General features: G+C 39.7%; 1 protein-coding gene across 2 annotated transcripts in view; it reads right to left on the reverse strand.

Annotated features, from left to right (window-relative positions):
* Positions 1–25,125, reverse strand: part of LOC131231848 (AP-5 complex subunit mu) — a 41,920-nt gene that overhangs the window by 2,296 nt on the left and 14,499 nt on the right. The window contains exons 3-6 of one of the 2 annotated variants that reach the window (XM_058228153.1): positions 20,559–20,867; positions 18,904–19,196; positions 17,874–18,772; positions 9,993–10,049 (exon numbers count right to left, since the gene is read on the reverse strand). In XM_058228153.1, coding sequence (XP_058084136.1) covers positions 9,993–10,049; positions 17,874–18,772; positions 18,904–19,196; positions 20,559–20,867 — 1,558 coding nt within the window. Of the gene's footprint in view, positions 1–9,992; positions 10,050–17,873; positions 18,773–18,903; positions 19,197–20,553; positions 20,868–25,125 lie in introns of both variants that reach the window. The other variant, XM_058228154.1, reaches the window with a different exon arrangement.

Raw genomic sequence — 25,125 nt, forward strand, 5'->3', positions numbered from 1 at the left:
ACCTTGGATGTAGGCCATTCATCATAAGCGGCCAACCTTTGATGTGGACCACCCATTATGTAGGGCCCACCTTGATGTGGGTCATCCATCACGTGGGGCCCACCATCAATGTTAATTACCCATCATGTGGAGCCCACCTTTGATGTGGATTGTCTATCGTGTGAGCCCCACCTTCAAGCTAGGCCGTCCATCATGCAAGGGCCACCTTAGATGTAGGCCATTTATCATTAGGGGTTTACCTTTGTGGACCATCCATTATGAGGAGCCCACCTTGATGTGGGTCATCCATCATGTGGGGCCCACCTTCAATATCCATTGCCCATCATGTGGAGCCCACCTTTGATGTGGACCATCCATTGTGTGGGCCCCACCTTCAAAGGGGGTTGTCCATCATACGGGGTGCGCTTTGGATGTGGGCCATTCATCATTAGGAGCCGACCTTTGATGTGGACTGTCCATTATGTGGGGCCACCTTGATGTGGATCATACATTGTGCGGGGCCACCTTTGATGTAGACCGTCCATCGTGTGGGCCCCACATTCAATGTGGACCATCCATTATGCAGGGCCACCTTTGATATGGACTGTCTGTCTCGTGGAGAGAGTGAGTGAGTGAGTGAGCGTGTAAAAAAAAAAAAAAAAAGTACTGAGCAATTATATTTTTTACTTATGCCTATAAGTTAAAGATAATGAGCTACTTTGACAAAGGTGGTGACCAAGCTAACATTTATAATTTACCAAAAAAAAAAAAAACAAACAAACAAATAGAGAAAGAGAGAGCTTATTTGCTAACATAAGTCAAAAAAGCTAATTATGGGGTGCATCCAAACAGGTTAATGTTTAATTAGTATTGGGAAGAAATCAATGCACCACTGGCGAACAATTTACCAAATAAGTAAGATTAAGGACTCTCGAGTCTCAAGTCCTCGATCATTAATTATTGACGAATGATCGCCTACAACTTTGTTCATAATGTTAACCTACAACATATTTTTTTCCCTACTTATGTTTCCAATTTTGCCCTTGAAAATATCATATAATTAGGAGGAATCTAAATAAAAAGGAGCAGCTCAATGGTCTTAGGGGCTACTACAAGGTTATTGATCAACTGGAATAAGATAAGCCCTCATGGAAATGGGACCCCTGCAGCAATTTTCTGTTAAATCCCTCTATTAAAAATTGACAGAACTGGGCGTGTTGGTCACACATCATGGTTGTGGACTCTGAAAGTCCCCTACAGGGTTGCTGCTTTTAAGTGGCTGATTGGTCGTGATAAAGTGTAACCATTGATCATCTTAAAAGCAGGAATGGTGAATGGATGTTGTATGTGACCAAGTGCTTTAGAGATGCCAAAAGCCTGTCTCATTTGTTCATCCATTGCTCATTCCTGCATCTGTATGGGCTTGGTGTATCGGCCAATTTGGTTTGCTTTGGCCGATTCCTGAGTCAACGGAAGCATTAATGGCGGCTTGGGGGAGGCGTGTAAGTCTTATGAAGAAGGCAAGACTAGTTTTAGAGACTTAAAGAGTCGATGAATCTCGCTCTTACAGGTAAGTGGTTGTGGAGGTTTACAATTGAGGAGGGTGCATTATGGAGAGAGACCATCACTAGTAAGTATGGATGCCAGGAAATGGGGGTGCATTGAGACTCCTCCCTGTATAAAGCCTTAGTTATATGAAACGGGGTCTCTTGTGTGAAATCTAATTTTTTTGAGGAAGTTGGTTTTTCCCTTGGCAATGGAAAGAAAATATGTTTCTGGAAGGATGTATGGTTCAGTGAGACACCTCTGCAAGCTGCACTCCCGAGAATCATCTTTCAACCGACCGTAATATCAAGGTTGCAAGCTGTTTCACTGATATCGGAAGGTCAGTTGTATGGGCCCCTCTGTGTCCCAAACACCTTTGGGAGAGAGATGGAGGAAATTGTCTTGCTTCTAGATTATATTCAGGTGTGTAATCCGGTGGATGAAGAGCAGGATAGGATGATTCAGAGGAAGGATAGATCTAGGAGCTTCTCGGTCCACTCCTTTTTTGTTTTCACTTCAAGCCAAGAGGAAGGACGAGACAACCATAATGCAAATATGAGGCACATGTAGTTTTATGGGGGCCCTCCAAAGGTAATGACGTTCAGATGGCTAGTTGGTAGGGAAAAGGTCTTGACGCTGAACAATCTTCAGAAACGATTTATGGTGATTCCTAATGTTTGCCCAATGTGTGCATGGCAGACGCCGAATCGGTCAATCACCAACTTACCCATCATCTGTATGCGTATAAATTATGGTACGGCTTCCTTAGGAATTTTAATATCGATTGGACAATGCAGAATTCAGTTGGAGAGATGTTTATGGCTTAGCACAGAGTGAACCTTCGGAAGCAAACTTGGGCTCTTTCAAGATTATGCATGTCAGCTGGTCTTTGGGCTTTATGGTATGAAAGGAATGAGCAATGTTTTCAAAACAAAAGCAATAATGTAGAGAGGGTCATTAGTAGAGTGATGCTCTATGTTGTGGAATGGGCTCACTTTTTTCTTTTCTTTTCTTTTCTTTTCTTCTTTTTTTTTTTTTTTGAAATTAACAAAATTTATTAGAAGAACGCCAAAGGCAAAAGGAGAATAGGTTGGGCCTACTCTAACTCTAACCCAAAAGAGAACAAAATTGATGCAAACCTAAAAGGAAAAGCAAATAAATCAATAAGAAAAGAAAGAGATTGTGGGAAAAGACCCAACAATCCTCTAGCCAGAGATCACAAATGCAAGGCTGTAAGCAAGCTCAACAATCCTCTAGTCTAGAACTAGAGACCACTCTCCCTCCCTCACAATAACCACTGTAGAGAAAATAAGAGAATTTCATAAAGAGAATTTTAATTAGCTTGTCTTATTCCATAGGTCATAGGTCTTATTTATAATCAACCTTATAATCTATAATAAAGGATATGGAATCTGCAAAAATAGGTAAGTATCTAAATAACAAAGCATTCTAATTAAGAAAATGCCTAAAATAAGAAGATACTTAGATAAGAAAATATTTAAAATTATTCCCTACCTAAAATAAAGATATGAAAGAAAGAGCAGATTTCCTAAAATAGAGATTTGAAAGAAATGGTATTTGGTGATGAGCTATAAAAAAGGAAGGTGGTCCTTTTCTTGTACACACATGCGGAGCGTGCACGTGTGGGATGTGGGATGATTGCATCAATTCCCTCGGCTTGAAATAACTCGGCTCCGTCAAGTTAATGGCAATGTACTCCTCATAGAGTTCTGGGTTGATGCGCCTGAAATCATCTGCTTAAATCCATGTGCTGTCAGACCATGGTCAGCCCTTCCATTTGACAAGAAACTTTTGATACCCCCCTTGGCGTGTGGAAACTATCTGATCATCCAATACGTCCTCAATGATTTCTTCTAGTTGTCGTGGTACCTCAGATATCTGGATAGCCTATTCTTTCATGCTCTCGTTTGTGTGATGACTAAAATAAATTGTAAGGTCTTCCACATTAAAAATGGGGTTGATCTTCATTTCAGGTGGCAGCTCGATCAGGTATGCATTATCACCTAACTTCTTCAAAATGTGGTAAGAACCTGCCTTTCTGGATTGGAGGTTTGTATAAGAGCTTGCTAGAAATCGCTCCGGATTAAGTCGCACCATGACCATCTCCTTGGAATTCTGCAAAATGTCGTCGAACATCTGCATATCCCTTGTAATTTTCATTACTAAGAGTGATCTTTCGCTTAACTTCTTCATGTATCTCCTTATCATGATGTGCAAAAGCTTCAACGTCCTGGCTTGATCGAGTCACAATAGGAAGTGGGACTAAATCGATAGGTTGTCGCAGTCGCATTATGGTCGCATTTTCGAAAGGAGTCCCGTAGTGCAGTTTTTAGAATTGTTATAAGCGAACTCAGCTTTTTGTAACACGATGTCCCATGAGCTGATATGATCACCAACCAGGCATCGAAGTAGATTCCCAAGGCTACGGTTTATGACTTCAATTTGCCCATCTGTTTGCGGATGATAAGCACTTGAGAATTTCAACTTAGTTCACATCTTCAACCACAAGGTGCGCTTAAGTAGCTCATAAACTTGACGTCACAATAAGATACAATAGTTTAGGGAACACCATGTAAACAAACCTCTTTAAAGAAACATTGGCAATGTACATGGCATCAGAAGTCTTCTTACAATGGACAAAATGAGCCATCTTCAAAAACCTACTAACCACAACATAAATAGAGTCATAGCCACATTGAGTCTTACGCAATCTCAAGACGAAATTCATACTAATATTTTCCCATGGAGCATCTGGGACAAGTAATGGCGTATAAAGACCAGTATTTTGCTTGCTACCTTTACCCAACTAACACGCTCAACATTGACAAACGACAATCCCAACATCTTTCTTTAGACCCGACAAATAGAAATGGTCCTCAACCACAGTTGTTGTTTTATTGATACCAAAGAGACCTCCCAAGCCACCTAAATGAAGCTCTCGTATAATAAGCTCTAGCAAGGAACTCTTAGGAAGACATAACCTCTCATATCAAAGAATAAGTACCCATCGTGCAAGCTATACATTGGCTACTCGATGCCGGCACCGAAAATGAGTGCTGAAAATGTCTTCCCAAAATCATCATCAGTGGCATAGTCCCATTTAAGTTCTTCAAACCCAACAACAGAAACTAATAAGGTAGACAATAGGTGTGACTTTCGACTAAGGGCGTCCACTACCTTATTTTTAATACCGACGCGATGTTTTAGGTTGAATGTGAACTCTTGAAGATAAGCACTGCACTTAGCATGCCTAGTACAACTTCTTATTAGAATTCAAGTAATGCAACGCCTCGTGATCAGAATAGAGCACAAACTCTCAATGAATGAAGTAATGATGTCAATGCTTCAGAGCTTGTACAATAGCATAAAACTCAACGTCATATGTAGAATACTTCTTTCGTGCGTCATTGAGTTTCCCATTGAAAGAAGGCCACCGAATGTCCTTCCTGGCTAAGGACACCTCCTATGCCTACGTGCGATGCATCATAGGCAACTTCAAACACTTTTTCGAAATCAGGAAGTCTAAGAATTGGAGCTTCTGTCATTTTCTGCTTGATTTCTTGAAATGCTTTGTTGCTGCTTTAGTCCACTCAAATGGACTGGACTTCATACATTCAGTAATTGGCGCCATGATGGAACTAAAGTTCCGAATAAACCTTTGATAAAATGTCATGAGCCCGTGAAAACTGGGAACCTCATGAATGTTTATGGGAGTGGACCATTCAACAATGGCCCTTATCTTTTCTAAATCAGCCTTTACACCCTTTGCTGAAACGACGAACCCCAGAAAAATCACACTTGAACTCATGAAAGTACACTTCTTCAAATTGATGTAGCGTTTCTCATGGCATAGTACTCTCATCACTTGGCGAAGATGATCTAAATGATCTTCTCGTGAATAGCAATAGATGAGGATATCATCAAAGTATACGACGACAAACTTGCCAATGAATTAACGTAGAATTTGCGTCATCACCTGCATGAATGTGATAGGTGCATTCGTCAAGCCGAATGGCATAACCAGCCATTCATATAATCCATCATTTGTCTTGAAAGAAGTTTTTCATTCATCGCCAGGACAAATTCTTATCTGGTGGTACTCACTTTGCAAATCAATCTTCGAAAAAATTGTAGCATTTGCCAACATGTCCAGCATGTCATCTAGGCGCGGAATGAGAAAGTGGTACTTTATTGTTATCTTGTTGGTGGCACGACTGTCAACACACATTCGCCAGCTGCCATCCTTCTTTGGTGTCAACAATGCTAGCATAGCACACGGGCTGAGGCTATCACGAATGAACCCCTTTGTTAACAATTCTTCCACCTGTCGACAAAGCTCTGCATGCTCTGTCCGATTCATTCGATATGCTGGAAGATCTGGTAATGGCACTCCAGGTACCAAATCAATTGCATGCTAAATGTCGCACATGGGTGGAAGCTCACTTGGTAGTTCATCAGGAACCAAATCCTGAAATTGGGACGGAATGTCCAGAATCTCGGGTGGTTGAATAACAACATTATCAACTGGATCGGTCTTGCATCCTACCAGAGCATACATGATTCCATGTTCACTACTCTCCTACACGTATCAAGTCATACTCAACACTGTGGAAGCCAACTTTGCCTCTTTAAATTCATTGTCCCTCATAGGGTTAAGAGTAATGGGCTTTCCTTTGTATATAAAGTTGTATGTGTTCTTGCGACCCTTGTGAGTTACATACATTGATGTAGTATATCCACGGGCGCCCCAATAATATATGTGTGACCTTCATTAGAATGACGTCACACCAAAGCGATTCTTCATAACGACCCAGAGAGAAGTTAACTAAGCACTTCTTAGTCACAGGGATGAATGTGTCATTCACCCACGCAATCTTGTATGGCTTGGGATGCATTTGAGGTTTCAATTCAACTAGTCCACCATGCTTTGTGAGACCACGTTCATGCTGCTGCCTCTGTCAATAATGATTTTGACAACCTTTCCACCACATGATACTCGTGGATGGAAAATATTCATTCGCGGCCAGTCTTCTTGGGCCTCCTCCTTCGGTACTGTCAGAATCCTTTTGACCACCAATGATAACTTGTTTTCATTTAGGCCATTAAGGCCTTCCTCAAGTTCCTGCTCATCATCTTCGGGATCATTTGCGTGTTCATCTTCCACTTGGGCTGCAATGAAGTCTTCTGTCTCGCAAAATTAGAGATTGCGAGAGGAACACTCAACTGCAAAATGTCCACAACCACCACACTTAAAGCAATTGTTGGTCAACCTCCCTTCCGTTATTGCAACAGACTTTCCCATTGTATCACCATTTCGGGGGAAGAGAATTGAAAGTGGATTGGGCGGAGCTCTAACCAATTTTGTAATCCCGAGGTAAGTTAGCGCGAGGCACGAATGGTTGTGGGCACGAAGTGGGGCTACTAGCGGTGGGACGGGTAGATGCATAGCCCCCACCTTGAGGGTTACCGTGCCTTATCACCAACTTTTGGTCCTGCACTTTTCAGGCCATCTGATATGCCTCGTCTACACTGTTGAGCCGAACAGTTACCAACTCTCTTTGAATCTCAAACTGTAGCCCATTACAATAATGAGCCACTTGTTGGCTTCCAGTTTCTATTAAGCGGCACCAAATGATTAAGCCATAATAACGTTGTATGTATTCCTCCATGGTCAGATTGTCTTGTCGAAGAGCGAGGAGGTCTTGAAAATAGGTCGTCTCGTAATCTAGCGGCAGAAACCTTCAATTCATTCTTGCTTTCATTTCCTCCCAATTGCTTACAGGAGAAAGGCCACACCGTTGTATATCTTCTTCAATGGCGTACCACCAGTCTTGAGCTGCACCTTTAAGTTTCAAGGTAGCAAAACACAACTTGACAACTTCTTCCATTTCGTACTAACAAAAATATCGCTCCATTGACTTAGCCAATCATTGAACACTTTGGGATCCAAATTACCATCGTAATTTGGAATATCAATCTTGACATGCTTGGTGGGATCCGAAGTGCGAATATTCCTTGCTCCTTCGGGATAAATTGGATGATCTCGTTGGAGATTGTTCATCCCTCCAACTCTTGGTTGCGCATAGCGATGTTGTTGGGCCCCGTAGCTCGGCTCATATTCTTCTTCTTGGAAATTACCATTCCGACCAGAATGCCTTAAGTCAACATTTCCGAACTCCAACTCTCCATCAAGGTCATCCATATCTGTTTGGTGGTCTGGATTGATTCCCTTGTTTGCGTTTTCGAGAACAATAATGCGTCCTTCCAAAGCATTCATTATGGCCGTATAATTGGCCTCTAGGTCATCCATCCTTTTTGTGATCAACTCAACCACTTGTTACAAGGTTGTGTGGCCATCTCAGGATTGTAAATTGCCCCTCTTCTAGTGCGGCACATAAGACAACGGCCTTTGGGAAAGCATGCAAGATTTAGTTTTATTTTTTCTTCTCTTTTTGTTTTTGGGTAAGGAAAGAGAGGAAGGGCAAAGAATTGATATGTTCGAATGGGATTAGGATGTGTTAAGGTTGGAAGAGTTTTTTTTTTTTCGTCGAGTTAGGGTTTGGTGATTTTAAGATGGGGGGAAAAAAAGGAGGAGAGAAGAAAAGAAAAAAGAAGAATATGAAAGATGAAGGATGGATGAAGGGGAAAGATGAAAGGATAGATTGAGATGAAAAGAAATTACCTTCTAGTTTTCCCAAGAGCAGAACTTGCTATGATAACAATTTGATGCAAACCCGAAAAGAAAAGAAAGAGATTGTGGGAAAAGACCCAACAATCCTCTAGCCGAATGCTAGAGATCACAAATGCAAGACTGTAAGCAAGCTCAACAGTCCTCTAGTCTAGAACTAGAGACCACTCTCCCTCCCTTCAACAGCCACCGTAGAGAAAATAAGAGAATTTCATAAAGAGAATATTAATCAGCTTGTCTTATTCCATAGGCCATATATCCTATTTATAATCAACCTTACAATGTATAATAAAAGATTTGGAATCTGCAAAAATAGGAAAGCACCTAAATAACAAAGCATTCTAATTAAGAAAATGCCTAAAATAAGAAGATACTTAGATAAGAAAATATTTAAAATTATTCCCTGCCTAAAATAAAAATATGAAAGAAAGAGCATATTTCCTAATATAGAGATTTGAAAGAAATGGAGAGTGGTAATGGGCTAAAAAAGGAAGGTGGTCCTTTTCTTGTACACATGTGCGGAGCGTGCACGTGTGGGATATGGGATGATTGCATCAAAAATACAAAGAATAAGCCAAAGGTAAAAGATATTGGTCGGGCCTGCTACAATCCAAATAGGGAAGATATAATACAAGGGTCAACGATCGAGAGACAGGATGACCACACCGTAACCTCCCTTTTGATGAAGGCGACCACCTGATACATAGAAGAGGAGTTTTGAAAGCAGCGATTGTTCACCTCTTTCCAAAAGGCCCAAAGGGTAGCCATGGTGACTAAACACCGAATAGCTTTGTGGTCCTTCCTAGGGCCTCCCCCATGCTAGGCAAAGAGAAGATGTTTTTTGAAAGATTGTTCTTTTGCCTTTTAGGCCAGTAATTTTCGTGTTGTTTTGGCCACTTTTGTAATTTTTTTTTTTCATTCTCTCAAAAAAAAAAAAAAAAAAGGCATGGCAGCTTGGGATCTTGGTCTAAGAGGTCACACATGGAACCTTCTATGGAATACGTTTTCTCTAGGTGTTCTTTGGCCCATCTAAAAAGAAAGGATTAATAGATGTTTTAACAATAAAGTTGGATAGGTGGTCCAAGTATTTGATAGTGTTAAACATCTCGTCTGCTCACGCGCTTTGATCTTAAAGGAATGTTCAAGGCTAAGTAAAGAGGGATTCCTCGGTGATTGGTTGGCATTGATATTTGTAATGGGCTAGCTTTTTGTTGTAGTTGTTTGCATTCAAGCTTTGCTTTTACTAAAATTGTTCTGATTTATAAAATTTTAAAAAAAAAAAAAAAAGAAGAAGAAGAAAAGAAGGAAGGGAGGAAGGGAGAGAGAGAGAGAGAGAGAGAGAGAGAGAGAGAAGAAAAGAAAAGAAGAAAGAAAGAAAGAATATACTTTGCAAGGACAAAATAGACCCTAGGCTAACCTATAAGCAGTGGTAGTTTGTCATCATCATGATCGTTATCCTCTTAGACTTTCTAACAGCAATTTTGTGGTTGCTTTTAAAAGGTAGATTGGCGAAAGTTCTGCTCACTAGATGTCAACCTTCCTTTTACAATCGGCTGCGGCTTATCAGTCCTCTTAATTATTTATGAATAAGAGAGGGAATAGTTACAACAGCATTGAACAAAAATAATCTTTCTGCTAATAAAGAACCTTCCCAGCACAGAATGCAGTGGCATTCCAATTTCCAGGACATTCACCAAGCAGGTATGATAGATGTAAAAGGTTGTGCGATTGTTGAGCTAGTAAAAAGAAAATGACTTACAGATTTTGGATCGATTGACATTCCTGAGAGCGTTCCACCCACGATCTTAAAGGATACCTGTAACACATGTAAGAGAACAAGACTGGATTCAAACAATAATCCATAGAGGAGATCATTATCATCACACTACGTATATGTTCTCCCGATATCAATAAATGCAAGAAACCAAACCATGTTCATGTTGAACTAGAACTGCGCCATCAGCTGACAGCTGCGTCACATTCAAGCCCAGGAAGATGGGTGTTTCTTTCTTTCTTCCTTCCGTTTTTTATTATTATTATTATTATTATTATTTTAATCTTTTATATTATATTGCTACACTAGGTGGTATGGGTACTAAATAACATGCGATGGTTCTTTCAGAAGACAAGGAGGCTGGAGCTCACTGGAGTTATTCGATACTCTGGTAAAGCGAGACAGATGACACAACTTCAAAATTATATAGTTGGAAAATATCCAACTCAATGGAAGACATCCAAATCAGGGATCCTGATTTAGATAGGCTCTAAAAATAGAATAGTATATTTGAGTGACTGTGACCCCAGATGTTTGAAAATTTGTTTGCAGATTTCAAACAATTGATTTTTTTATGTTAAACGTCCATTAAAAGTATTTTATTGTCTTATAAACCATTTTACATGGGTTTACACCATATGGACAGTTTGATTTTAGTTAAAGATTGACACCTGTTCAATTTCTGTGTTTGTATCATAACACATTGCCATCATATCAAAGTTTTTCTCCTCTCATAAATTGTAAGAGAGGGTTTTCTTAGGAGAGGTTTGATGTGCCCGAACGCATGTACATCCGTTACACTGTTACATGTATCATATGAAACACGCACACACACATGCACATGTAGAAATCCAAACTTTTCATAAGATGGACAGATTCAACCTACATGTATGGCTCACTTGACGGGTGTGCTACCATGACTTTTGGGATTTGGCATATTCATGAATCATGATGCCCACTACTTCAAGAATGGTGTGGAAATTTTCCATGTGCTTTCTCCCCAGATACTATCCACATTCTCCCGACCCTCACATGAAGGCCCCTCTTGAATCAACATTAGATTTGTCAGCTGTACATTATTGTACACTTCTCCGTTACCAAAATTGGAGTTATTTAATACTCTGGCTGAATATAATGCTTGGTAGACCAGGCACTGAGAAAATGTCCACCAGACACTAACTCAAATCAATTGGCTGTTAGCAAAAGAAGTCCAACAGTCCAAATTCAACTGACATCTATGGCTCACATGATGAGGGTACCACCACAATTTTTTTTGGGACAAGGCATATTCACGGTACCCACTACTCCAAGCAACATGAAGGCCCCACATTGAATCAACATTGGATTTGCCAAATATTGTTGTAGACTACTCCATTACCAAACGGGAAGTTATTTGGCATTGTGGCTGCATATGACACTTCAATGTATTCCATATCATTAATGGTGGTTGCAATGGTTACCACCATTACCGATACGGGTATGGCCGTAACAACCTATACAGGGGCATAAGGACTGTTATGACCCTATAACAATCGATTTTTTTTCCCGAAAAATTTTGGAAAAATATCTAGAAATATCGGAATAACGTAAATATTTCAAATATGCATTCATTTTTTTATTTTGACCATGTTTATGGTAGCTTAACGGTCCACTCTTTTGTGAGAGTGTTGTATCGGGCTATCTGGTGAATTTATGAACATGGTTATATGTCTTTAATGTTTACACATCACAATAAAACATTAGAAATAGAAATTGGAGGGGGCGGGGGAATGCATAAATACCACTTTTTTCCTTCTTTTTTTTTTTAAATGACCCTAAGAGATTTTATTCACCCAAATCGCTTCAATCTATGGTTTTAATCCTAAAAACTATTGTAAGAGTGGTCCAAATCTATTGTAAAATGATGTAAGAGAGTTTTTGGAATGAGAAAAGTGAAAAAATGGATTTACATAGGAAAAAAAAGTGGTCCCCCACCCCCCGAGTAGGAAGAGGAGCACCATTCAATTCATTGGCATAAGGAGCCCAACTATTCACAAAAGCTCTAACTACTCCTATCACTCTTTCCCCAAAGGTTCCACCATTTCTAAAGCATCGCTCGTTTCTCTCCTTCCAAATAACCCCAAAAGACGGCCATAATGACGAGCCCCCCAGCAACTTTACCGGCTTTACCTACACTGTCACCGTGCCATGCCCATATAAGCATATCCACAGAATTTGGTAAAACCCAATATATCTGAAATTCTGCCAAAAACAAGTCCTACACCTTGCGAGTGAAAGAACAATGGATGAATAAGTGATCAATAGACTCGACGTCTACCATACAAAGCAAACAAATGTTTGGGAGGACAAGGCACCTTCGAGTCTACCATACAAAGCAAACAAATGTTTGGGAGGACAAGGCACCTTCGAAGAAGATCGTCAATAGTCAAGACTCTTTTGTAACTAACCAATCACACAAAAACTGCCACACGGGGAGGAGCACTGTAGAACCAATGATGAAACGGGTGTTGTAGTTCAATAACCCCTCTAGGCTCTCTGCCAAGATCTTGAAAAAGGAGCGAATAGAAAATTTCCTGGAACTGTGCGCTTTCCATAACCATGCATCTTGACGAAGAGAGGAAGCTATAATCCTGAGATAGGCAAGTAATTCGATGTACTCCGACGTCTCGATATCCAAGAGGTTCCGGCGCAAGGGGGACACCACACTACCATACCTCCAAAAATAGAGAAACATTGAGATACAATGCTACCACGATTAGAAGCGAGAGTGACAGTCCTCAGGAAAACTTCCAGCAATGGTCCATCCCCATACCAAATATCTGTCCATTATTGGATTTGATTCCCATTCCTAATGCCGAAATCAATGTTTCTGCGAACCAGGTGCTCTGTCGACCCTATAGCTTTCCATATACTAGACACACGATAAAGGAATGATCTTTTAACACACCAACCACCTTCATGGGTGCCATACTTACTGGCCGTTACCTCCCTCCAAAGTCGTACTTCGGTTCCGAACTTCCATATCCATTTCCCCAAGAGAGCTAGGTTCATTGGGCCCAAAAAAATTTATGCCAGCTCCGGATATTAGCTCACATACCTCTCCCCAATGCAGAAGGTGGAATTTCCTGTCGTTTCCTTCTAAGCTTTTCAAGCCTTTCCGGCACCAAGCTCAAACACTTACATAAAGACATGATGAAATCTAAAGGCATGTTTGAAAAAGCCGCTTTGATTAGAGTAAGCCTTCCACCATGGGAGATATACCGACATTGCCAACTAGCCAACTTCCTCTCAATCCTCTCCACCATTGTCCCACAAATGCTTTGGGGGCTTCCCAATGCATAATGGAAGGCCCAAATACGTAGAGGGGTAAGAACCTGCCTTACACTTACCCCGCCTGACACCCGAAGATCGAAGATCCTCCTTATAAACATGCACCTTTTGGCAACGTTAATCTTCAAACACGAAACAACTTCAAAGTAAAGAATTTCCTAAGATCATACATAGCAGTCGCATTGGCATCGCAAAACAGAATAGTGACGTCCACGTATTGAAGATGGCTAATTTGCTTCCCACCTTCTGTGACCCTGAACCCCCCAATTAATCCTTTCTGGTGAAGCATTTTACTTAGGGCCTCACTGACCACCGCAAATAAATATGGGGAGAGCAAGTCCCCCGGCCTGAGCCCTCCGGAAGCCCTAAAGAAGCCTTTAGGGGAGTCGTTGACCAGAATCGAAAAGAAGGAGATTGCACTCAAGTTCTCATCTAACTCCTCCACTTTACCCCATAGCCCAACCGATCCAACATGTAATCCAAAAAAATCTCAATCAACATAATCAAAATCCTTTTTCAAATCCAATTTGCAGACAACACCACTACGCTTCTCTCTATGTCTAGAATCAATGCATTCATGAGCGATAAGCACAATATCAAGAATTTGTCTTCCCATCACAAATGCTCCCTACTTGTCTGCAATAACCTTGGACAACACACCTCTGAAACACAAAGCCAAGATCTTAGTTAAAATCTTATATGGACTACCTATTAAGCTGATAGGCCGAAAATCTTTTGAGCTGCTCCACTCCAATCTTGGGCAAAAAGCTCACAAATCAATGGATAGCCTGCTACGGTCGTGAATTCGAGAAGAAAGTCAATTACATCTTTTTAGAGGATAGGCCAAAAAATCTAAAAGAAGGAAATGGGATAGCCATCAAGAGCATGGTGTCATAAAGGCCATTATGGCGTCGTAAAGGTCATTATGTAAAGGTAATGGTGGCAACCGTTATATGTTATGGGGTCGTAATGGCCATAATGGCCGTTATGGAAAAAAATGACCCATAACCGCCATTAACGACCCATTACACCCCCTGCAAAGGCCATAATAGCCCCATAATAGTCTGTTACAAGATAGATATAGGTTTTTTGGATTATTATTTTTCAACATCATGGGGCAGATACGGGTTTTTCGAGTTTTTTTTTTTCAATAAAAAGAGAGATCATAACGGCCGTTATGGGGATCGTAACATCCATTACGACCCGTGATGTTACGACCCGTATCATAAAGGTAACAGTGGTGGCCGTTATGGCCACTGTTACCATTACAAAATACCTTGGCCTAAAGTTTTATCCCCACATGGAATCAACGGCCACTTTGACCTCTCCTAAAGAAAATGACAATTCAAAGAAACTAGCATCCTCTTCAGAAAGTTTGTCAAAGGCCAGATAATCCAACCGTGGTCTGTTCCAAACTTCCCTAGAAAGTTGTTTACTGTAATAGTCAACAATCGAGTCGCGTATCCTACCGATGTCTGAAGTTCTTTCACCATCAATAATCAAGCTGCTAATTCAATTGTGCATATCCTATTTCACCCCCGTATCATGTAACGATCACGACTGATACCTATTCATATCGGCCTTTAGGGCCGTATCGTAATGGATACGGAACACCTTGCGCTTCATACACTATGGCTGCATATGCACTTAGAAATTTTACACCAGACATGCATCAACTCGAATCAAACCAACTAGATTGCGAGACACTCTTGCCAAGTCAGTGTCCTAAAATCAGATTCATAGAACAATAGTAACCTCTGATTTGTGGACACCTGTTTGTTGAAAAGGAATGCAGGATATTTCCATTTTTAACTGTCCGATAAATGTCCACCAATCGGGCAATCAGCTAATCAAATAAGACAAAGTAATTAGTTCATGATACATCTAAACTGGGACCAATGTTGCGATAAGCGATTGCATATGCCATTTTGAGACCATGGTTATGCTGTTTTTGTACCATTGGGCATAAGCCACAAATATGCGACTATGCCCTCTCTCAAACTCTAGTAATTGTTAGTTGACTTGTTATGGTCTAATAAACTATAGATACAATAAATATAACAATTTTTTAATGAAATTAGTAATGAAACTATAAAAATTAATTCCCTACACTTGTAGTTTTTTTTTTACATAATTTTTTTTCCATTTTCCTTTTTATTTTCAAAAAAAAAAAAAGAAAAAAAAAACAGTTTTAAGGTTGTGCAATTGCATGTGCGATAAGGCAATCACATGTGCATGGCCCATGGGTCGCATGTGATTGCTTATGCCATTTAACAACATTGACCGGGGCCAAAGATTTGGAAAGTTTATTTGAATCATGTGTATTCCACATATGCAATCTCCAAGTAATTTACAAGTGTCTGAGTATCATCCACCATGCTTTACTAGAGTCAAAGTTTCTCTCCAACAAAAATAATAAACTAGTCAATGTAGGGCTGGCTTAGACCAAACCCGAACTCTCATGTCAAGTTTTGGGGCCCGGTCCCTAGCCCTGTAGGGCCGGGCCACCTGGCACATTGCCACCCTACATTTAGGCCGATTTTTCATTGACCTAGAGCAGATCTAAGGGACTCAATGAAGTGTGGGTACGACCCAAAAAAAAAAAAAAATCATATTGGAAAACCCTAACCATCAAATCGTTCTACTTTCTTTTGGACCTTCTAAGTAACTTTTTTCTTAACCGTCTATTTGTGGGTCACTGATTAAAGGATTAGGAACCTCTAATATGGGAGGTTTTTGACGAATCCCTCATCCAAAGTACAGACCACAAGATCAACGGTTCAGATGACAAAATTGTGGGCCCATTGTACATAACAGTTCATCAGGACAGGGCATTCGAAGGGGCAGGTCTACCCGACAGCCCGATGGTGCAGGTACAACATGCATCCATGTCTAGATCCATATTTAGAATCTGCCAGGTCAAATTTGGCTCTGGGTACTAGTGTCCCATAGCTAATTGGGTTAGATATGAGTCAACTGTGAGCATCAACAAGTAGGGTCGAACTACTCAATAATTCATCCAATAGCTATGTAATGCTATTAGCAGCATCCTACTCAATCTCTACATTCTTGAATTATCAACCCAAGAAAACAAAAATGGTCATCTTGGGGTACTTCTTGGTCAGCAATCTTAACAAATTCATCATTTCCACTTCTATTGTTACTAAAATTGCATTCCATATACTGTGTTTTAGTCTGACTAATTTTAAAACCTTTAGATTCTAAAGCATCTCTAGATAGTTCTACCTTTTTGTTTATCAAGGTATTAAAAAAAAGGGTTACCTACTGGGCGCGGATCGTTGCAGGACCGTTATGCGTTATGAGGCCGTAATGGCCATTACAGAAAAATAGGCTATAATAGGCACCCAACTGTCCATTACAGGGCCGATATAGTTAAAAGAGAAGGGGGGGGGCTGCTGTATTGTAACAGTAACTACAGTGACTGTTATGGCACTGTTACCGTTATTGAATACCATGGTGTTTATGCCCTCCCTCATCTCGTCAATCAAAACTATTGTCATCTGTAAACATACCAATGGACCTCTTTTCGTAAATGCCCCGTTAACTCATCCATAACCAATGCAAAAAGATACAGGCCCAATGCTGACCCCTGATGCAAGCCTACGGTAATTCAAGACTCAAAGATTTAAAAATCATCTCAGTATTTAAGCTTTACTCGTCTATTTCTTCCACTTGTTGATATCATGAAAATATCAGAAGAAACACACTGTCAGCATTTTATTTTTTACAGTTTTGTTGAAACAATTATCTAGGCCTTCATTCTGAAAACATGATTGCATGAATAAGAACAATGTATCATGATCATCATCTCAGCCTTATCCCAACTACATGGGGTCAGCTACACGAATTCTGTTCCACCATTCCTTATTAGCATTCATGATAAAAGTAATGGCGGAAATTTGACACCGGCTACCAATCTGACGTAACCCTTAGGTGGGCAGCCAGTATCAAATTTCTAAGAATCCTACACATGGTATGAACTAAAGTTTTTCAGTTTTGAGAGCTTTGTTAGGCCAACACGAACCTCTACACTAAAGTTGCTCAAGGTGTGAGGAAAAGCACGAGTGGGAAGTGTTCAAAATGCTAGCAAGTGTAAACGCATATGAAGAGGGAGAGGGAGCTGATTCTGATGCAGGAATGGGTGCAGGACCAATATCTTGTCGAGAAGGTTTCCGCAACTAAGATCTGGTGCAGGGCCAATATCTTGTCGAGAAGGTTTCTGCAACTAAGCTCTGCACATGTGAAGATACATGGTAGGCTTAGCAGAGCCCCAGTTTCCTATAACTAACTGTGGTTGGAAAGGCATAGTGCATTTCAAAAAATTTGTTGTCATGTTTGTGCCTGGCCATCTCCATTAAGATGAGTTTACAAACAGAACTGCAGAAATTATAAGACAGCACCAAGTAGTAGATGAGCAACACATATTGCACAAATGCAGGTCAGTGGCTCATTGCCAACAAGTTTATAAATTGGAATGGCATCTAATAGCTGGAAGACCAAGGACAGAATACTTACTTTTGCATAATTATATGCTTGCCAGCAGAATGGCTCTTCTAAATCAACTGATGGGAGGTCCTTGTTCATTTTCTCCATCAAGAATTCCTCTATGTTGACCATATTATTAGAATTTTCTGGTTCAATATCACTATCTTCTTCAGCTATACTCCCTTGAACTGACCTAGACAGAGATCTCTGAATTGTCATTGGGGCGAACCTAATCGTTCCAGGAAAAGTTGCCTCAATACTTTTCCCAGTAACACCTCGCCCACTAGTAATAATTTTCCAGTCAACAGCATGTTCGGTTGTTGTAACTGTCCCAATAGAAGGATTTCCCTCAAAGAAAACCACCCTCCTCCTAGGGAAGGGCATAGTCACAGTACAGAACTCCATAGTTAAGGGAGCCTTGTAACTTTCCATCAGACGGAGCTTGAAAAGAAATGCACCTTCATCTTCAGATACCATTGAAAGCTGGTAGAAGCCTTTTATTGGAGAACCAAGACCACAAAAGGCCTGATACCGCATTAAGGCAAAATTTCCAAGTGGTGGTGAAAACACCACAGCTTGCTTGTCACCACCATGTTCTGGAACTTGAGCACAAGGATGGAAGGATAAAACTTCGATGTGAGCTGTGTTTAATCCTGTCAAAGGGAATGTCACATCAGGCAATCCTTCTAATTCTGCTCTGCAGTTCACTTGACCTGAAATTGATATAACATCTGGAATTTCATCCCGATCATACATTGCAGCATAAACTGTTTCGTGAATTGCAAACAGTATTCGCTGCTTTCCTCTGTAGAGATACGGCTTCCATGCAGGCTGCTTGTCTTTGAGGTCTGCAGGAGGCAAGTCTGAAGAAGAAAACCCATTTGCCTTGATTGCAGAGATGTTGGAATAGTTGAGGTCCAAAGGCGTCCCTGTATGGATAAAGAAATGAGAGGATTAAAATGAATCAAGATAGCAGTTAAAATTCCAGAACTAGCTAGATACATGAAAACCAATATAAGGGAAACATGAGATGAGAAATACCATAGCAGAAAGTACCAACCAAAGGGCATTGAGCTGCTTATAAAGGTCCGGAGTGCATCCTTGTCGATTGGCCTCAAAATGCTCTTCGGAGCATCTGGTATAATGGCACCTGTCACAGCAGTGCCTGAAGTTGTAGAAGATGCAACAGGTGCAGCCACAGGTTTTGCCCTTGCAGAAATGCTTGATATCCCTATACTACCAGTTAAAGAATCCAACAATCCTCCAACCGAAGGAGATGGATTTACAGCCACCTCCGGTTCTACCAATTCACCAGTAATTACATCACCCACAGCATGTGCCACCATAAACGCCCTAAAAATGAGAGGGGGAACATCATATGCGTTTAGCACACATATCATGTTATTTAATGCAGAAGAATCAAGTCACGCCAACTTCAACCATAAATTGGAATAGATCAACAGCTTTTTAGTATTGTTATTTATTCAGAGTACCCGACACCTGGAGCAAAAGGCAAGCTGACATTTTTTTTTAAGCAAGAAACTGTATCACGGTAAATGCAATAGAAGTAGAGTCATTGATAAAGTCATGTGTCCGTTAAACTAAAGTGAAGCACAGAGTAGCAGGGCCTGAAAAATGGAGAGGAAAGTCCAAGAGAACCAAATTACTACCTTACTGATTCAGGTCCTCTAAAAAGAGAGCAATTCTGAAAAGGAGCAAATGGCAGGTTCCTAGAAGGAATGCATATCACAAAGAGTAAAATAATTCTCATGACATTTACAATGTCTGAATGAGGATTGTCAGTGATGTTAAGATGACAGCTAAACAAATGAAAATTAAACTAATTAGATGAAACCACCACTCAATGAATGATCTGGATAATTGACTATAGTGCTATGTGTCCAAAGCAGAAAAGATAAGGAAATTGCTGAGCTGCATTGAGGCTATATTTTCCCTCACTATATTACTAATACGCTTCTTGGAAACTTTTCTAGATTCCATCAACTTTTTTCCAAAAAAAGTTATAGTTTCTAACTTCATAGTTCATGCTTAAACGATCTAGATCATCAATCTGGTCTGGTGGGCCCCTCCCACACATGGCAATGGTTCAATAATCACACTAATGACACAATTCCGTGTGCTATTTGTACCAGACACCCTAAGCATAGAAGAATTAACGTTTTGCCAGTGTAAGAATTTATGACCTGTTTGGTTCACGAACGAATAAATGTCCTGGTGCTGAACGATTATGAAGACTTTCATTATAAAAGCCACGTCAGACAAACAGTTGTAGCGTTGCAGCAAAATCTTAATGACAAGAAATTGTTCAATATGTTGAAAGTTTTTCCAAATGAAAAAAAAAAAAAAAAGGCAACAAGAAGACAACATGTGTGCTACGGTTGCCCCACACCATGATTTCTGGAACCAAACGCCTAAGTGAGAAAATGAAGAGTGGTAGCAAAGTTAGGATCTTGATTGATTAAATTATTTGGGCCGTAGATAATCCACTGTGGGGCCGACATTCATCTTACAATGCTTCTTCCACATTCATCTTGCATGCCCTTTTACTAGTTTGTATACAAGAAGAAGAAAACACAACCATTGATAATTGAAGCATAAAGAAATTTCAAGCACTATCAGCATCCTCATGTGCATCCACATTTATGAGAGTTTCAATATAATGGTACAAACAAAAAATACTGGAACTTACCATACCCTGTGATGCATGGAAGATCAACCAGGAGTGAAGAGAGACCTTCTTGTAGAACTGAATTTCCACAATCAGATCTTTTGCACATTCTTTCATATGCTTTTAAGTGATGAGGTTCAACTAAAGGTAAGACTAGAATGTAATGAAGGCCTTTTATGTGCAGAACCAATGGCCATAACAAAAAACTCTCTCCTTCCTCTTCCTTATCAATGTAAAGGCTAATAATATGTTGAGTAATTGGATCGTCAACCCAGGAGTCTGATCCTTGAGCTGACTGAGTGACACGTATGCCAAAACCACGAGCAGAACCATCTCTGCAGTGAGGCAGCTAGTAAGATTAATTATGATCAAACAAAATGGAAAAATGAAACTATAAATTGCATAAAGAAAGAACTGGAAAATAATCCAAAGAGATGCAAAGGGAAGTGAAATAGTAGAGAACTTTGTCATAAACGAACATAAGGCATCAATTAATCCAGCGTTCAATTAATCGAGCATTCCTGCTCACGACTAAGACAAATGGCCACTTATGATATATGCAATCACTAAGCATAGTGAACCATGTCACAGAACTAATATTGAAGACCAATGTTTTCAGTATCGACGATATCAGCTGATATATCGTGTATCCCCCCTGGGCGATATGAAATACCCCAAGGTAGCATCTGAAACTCTTCGTATCACAGAAGGTATTGCATGATATTGCAATGTATTGCATGATATTGCAGAAATCGCGAGATATCACAACTAATCCCTTTTATAAAATTCTCGATCTCAGTTGATATTGACCAATATCGCATAGAAACATGGAAAGTCCAGGACTTTCTTCAGAAAATGCAGAAAAACCCATTCTAAATCTCTTTTTCTTGATTCCTCTTCACTTCTAACTATCTATTGTCGATTTCGACCCTTCCTCTAGAATCAAGGTGTTCCATAATGGTAACAGTGGCCGTAATGGCCACCACCTTTACCTTTACGATATGGGGTGTAACGGCTGTCTTACGGCCTCGTAACGGCCGTTACGATCTCTCTTTTTTATTTTTTTTATTTATTGAAAAAACCCCCGAAAAACCTGTATCTGCCCCGTAATGTTGATTAAAAAGTATGAAAAACTTGTGTGTCCCGTAATAGACCATTAAGGGGCTATTATGGCCTTTACAGGGGATGTAACGTGCCGTTAACGGCAATTACAGGCCATTTTTTCCATAACAGTTGTTGCAGCTGTTACGACCCCGTAACGTGTAACGGTTGCTACCGTTACCTTTATGTAACGGCCTTTACAGCCTCGTAACGGCCTTTATGGCACACCATGTCTAGAATCCCTTTGAAGAAAAACACAAATTTCGAGTTAGAATCAAGATCCAAGCCAATTTGGGGCCGTTTTCGATCCGATGATCATTTTTGAGTTCCAATCCTTTTTTCGCTATAAAATCATGTGAAATCAATGTTCAATGGTTAGAAATCCATGATTCTTTAAGTTATGCATAAAAAAATCATGAATTTGGATCTTCAATTTTGAGATTTGGGGGAGATGGGCCGATTTGGAAAAATTAAGGAAAAAAATCAAAATTTCTCCATTTTTTTCCAAAATCAGTTGCAATCTTATCATCCAAACACGAAATCAAATATGTATGTAACATGATCTGGTGATTCTTGGTAATTTGGGGATTTTTGAAAAATAAAAATAAAAATATATATATAAGAAATATATATATTTTTTAATTCCACTTTGATCAACGATCAATTGGCCCCCATTTAAACGTATTTAGAAGTGTTTGATGAAATCATCATCACATATTGCTCTAATTTTGGGATTTTGGAGAAGAATGGCCGAGTTGCGGGAAATTGGAGAAAATTTAAGAATTTTCCAAAATTTTCTAAATCGGTTGCAATTTTAGCGTCCAAACATGAAATCAAATATGTATGTAACATTATTTAGTGATTCTTGGTAATTTAGGAATTTTTCAAGAAAAATAATAATTTTTTAATTAAAAATATAAAAAATAATTTTGTTTTCAAAATTCCACTTCAACCAACGTTCAATTGGCTCCCATTTCAGAGTCCCCCCCCACAAAAAAAAAAAAAATCACTCCTAATGTATGCGTAACTCTATGTGGGTCTAAGTCACAGCCACATACATTTTATTTTATTTTTTGTTAGCTTGTTAGTGCACCATTCACAAGTATATTTCTAGTTTTCTACTTCTTCTTTTGCCTTTGGAATATACTGCTTGTGTTTCCATACATGTTTTCTTACATTTGTAAATTATATGAATTGACTTTGAATATACTTGCATCAGTTCAGTTAAACCGCCTAGAATAGGACCATATACAAAGGAAATCTATCGTGTGCACCTTTTTTGTGATGGTTTGATTTCTAATTGTGTACTAATGTCTTTTTTAATAATCCCTAAAGTTTCATTGAAAAATTCAACCAATTTCCCAATGTTTCCCCATGTTTCCCAACAAGAGCGATACATTACATGATACAAGTACAACCAATATATCCCATGTGATAATCAATATGTATCCGTAGGTGCAATATTATGTAATAACAATACGAAAAACATTGTTAAAGACAAGTAAACAAATTCAACTTGATGAGTCATTGACTGAGGAAATAATAACAGAAAAAATATGTACAGATGCAAGTACAATCATATGTCTTATATGATTCAATAGTAAGTTAAAGAAAAGTTCCATCAAATATCCCTCAATTCCACATAATATAAGATTTTTTGGTGTGGTATATAAATCCATTGGCTAAGGTTGAGGCACCTTTGCATGATATTTAAATCCATTAGCTAAGGTCCAGGTCCAGGCCCAGGCTGACACCCACGGTATGACCGTATCAAAGTCCTCAAGCTAATAAGCAGCTATTATGAGGTAGAAACTCAAGATACCCAAGTACAACCAGTAAGGAAAAGAATGTCTAAGACAGCAGAAATGATAACTTCAACCAGGAAATAAAAATAACCTCCCTAAAATTAAACTTTAAAAATAGCTGTGATATCAAAGTCCTCAAGACAAGCAGCAGTTATTATGATCCAGAAACTCAATATAACCATGTGTACCACAACTGGCAACTAAAAGAATGTCTAAGAAAAAAGAAATGAAACGACTTTTACCAGCAAATAAAAACAACCTCCTCAAAATTAAGCTTTGAATGGATTCAGGTAAGGAAGGCACTGGACCACTGGTATGTTGTGGAGTGGTGGATTGTTTCGTTGGAATATTCCTAGGGTGGCTCCCAACCAAAGGTTTCAAAAATAGATTTTAATATTGAAAATTGGAGCCAAGTCTCTTCAAGCTTTGGGGATGCCAACTCTCAACCCTAAAGTGAATTAGGCAAATTTGAATTATCTACTAAAAGCATGGTTCTGAATATTAGTATCGAAAGGCATACTGGCCAAGTTGAAAATCGATACAAAACAGGCATATTGCATCAATATTGGCCCATGGGACTGTATTAGTTGAATTTTTTAAGCCAAAAACTTAGCATAAAAAATGGGGTGTGTGTTTGCACCCGGGGGGGGGGGCAATCCATCGCATGGGACTAAGTGAACTTAGCCCCACCAATCAAAATATTGATTATTTCATTGTCTCTCGCCCACTCCTCAAATTCTTTCATGCTTTTAATTACTCAACAATTGTTCAACTTCTCATGCGCAAATCTGGTGAACACACCCTGGAAGACTAAATCTAGCTTTGATTAGGTTCAACTCTACCCAGAAATATGTCTACGATCTGGTAGGCATGGGCCACACATTGTTGTGAACAACCATTTGAAATCTAAGATATCTCCTTAAACAAAACCAAAACTGAGAAGGAACCAATAAAGCTCTCTTTTGGGTTCCAAATATCCTCGTTCCAAGACACCACTGGCCCCTTGCAGAACCTTCTACATTCAAAGCAATCCACCCCTTTGTTCTTAGCTCCCAAATGGAATCAAGTATTTTGTCATAGAAGGCCTCAAGCTTTATTTCCTGAAGAGGAAAAAAAAATATGGACCTTGTATTTTTTTTACATACCTCCCTAACATGGTTTCTTTTTCTTGGTTTCCCAACCCCCTCACATTCCAACTGGGTACCTTCAGCGGAAAATTGCTCGAGCACCCCTTCCCTTATTCCCACCACTGTATTTACCAGTAGAGTCATCGTTAATTGAGCATTCTAGGTTGAACAATTCTCTCCAGCTAGGATTCTTCATTTTAGCTTTATGCACTTGTGCTTCCCTCAAATTTTGGTTGCCTCTTTCCGTGACAAATTAGATAGAAGCATAAACACCATCATCTCCCGCTCAAAAAGATAGTCCAACCAATTTACCCACACGTTCCAACTTCCAACATGTCATGATATCAATCTAACTCCATCATTGAACGAACACCATCGAAAGGCCAAGAGATATCATCCAGAAAGGGGGTTGAGAGGCTTCTCTAAACTCAACCAACATCTCCCTCGCTATCTACAAACGTGTATGTCAAGAGCACTGTTGAAATGGTCAACACTAGGGACCTCGTCATTTGAGAAAAAAGGCTCCACGTTCTCTAAAGTCATGTCTTGGAGCTCCAAAG

The sequence above is a fragment of the Magnolia sinica genome, chromosome 17 (assembly GCF_029962835.1).
Source record: "Magnolia sinica isolate HGM2019 chromosome 17, MsV1, whole genome shotgun sequence".
NCBI lineage: Eukaryota > Viridiplantae > Streptophyta > Magnoliopsida > Magnoliales > Magnoliaceae > Magnolia > Magnolia sinica.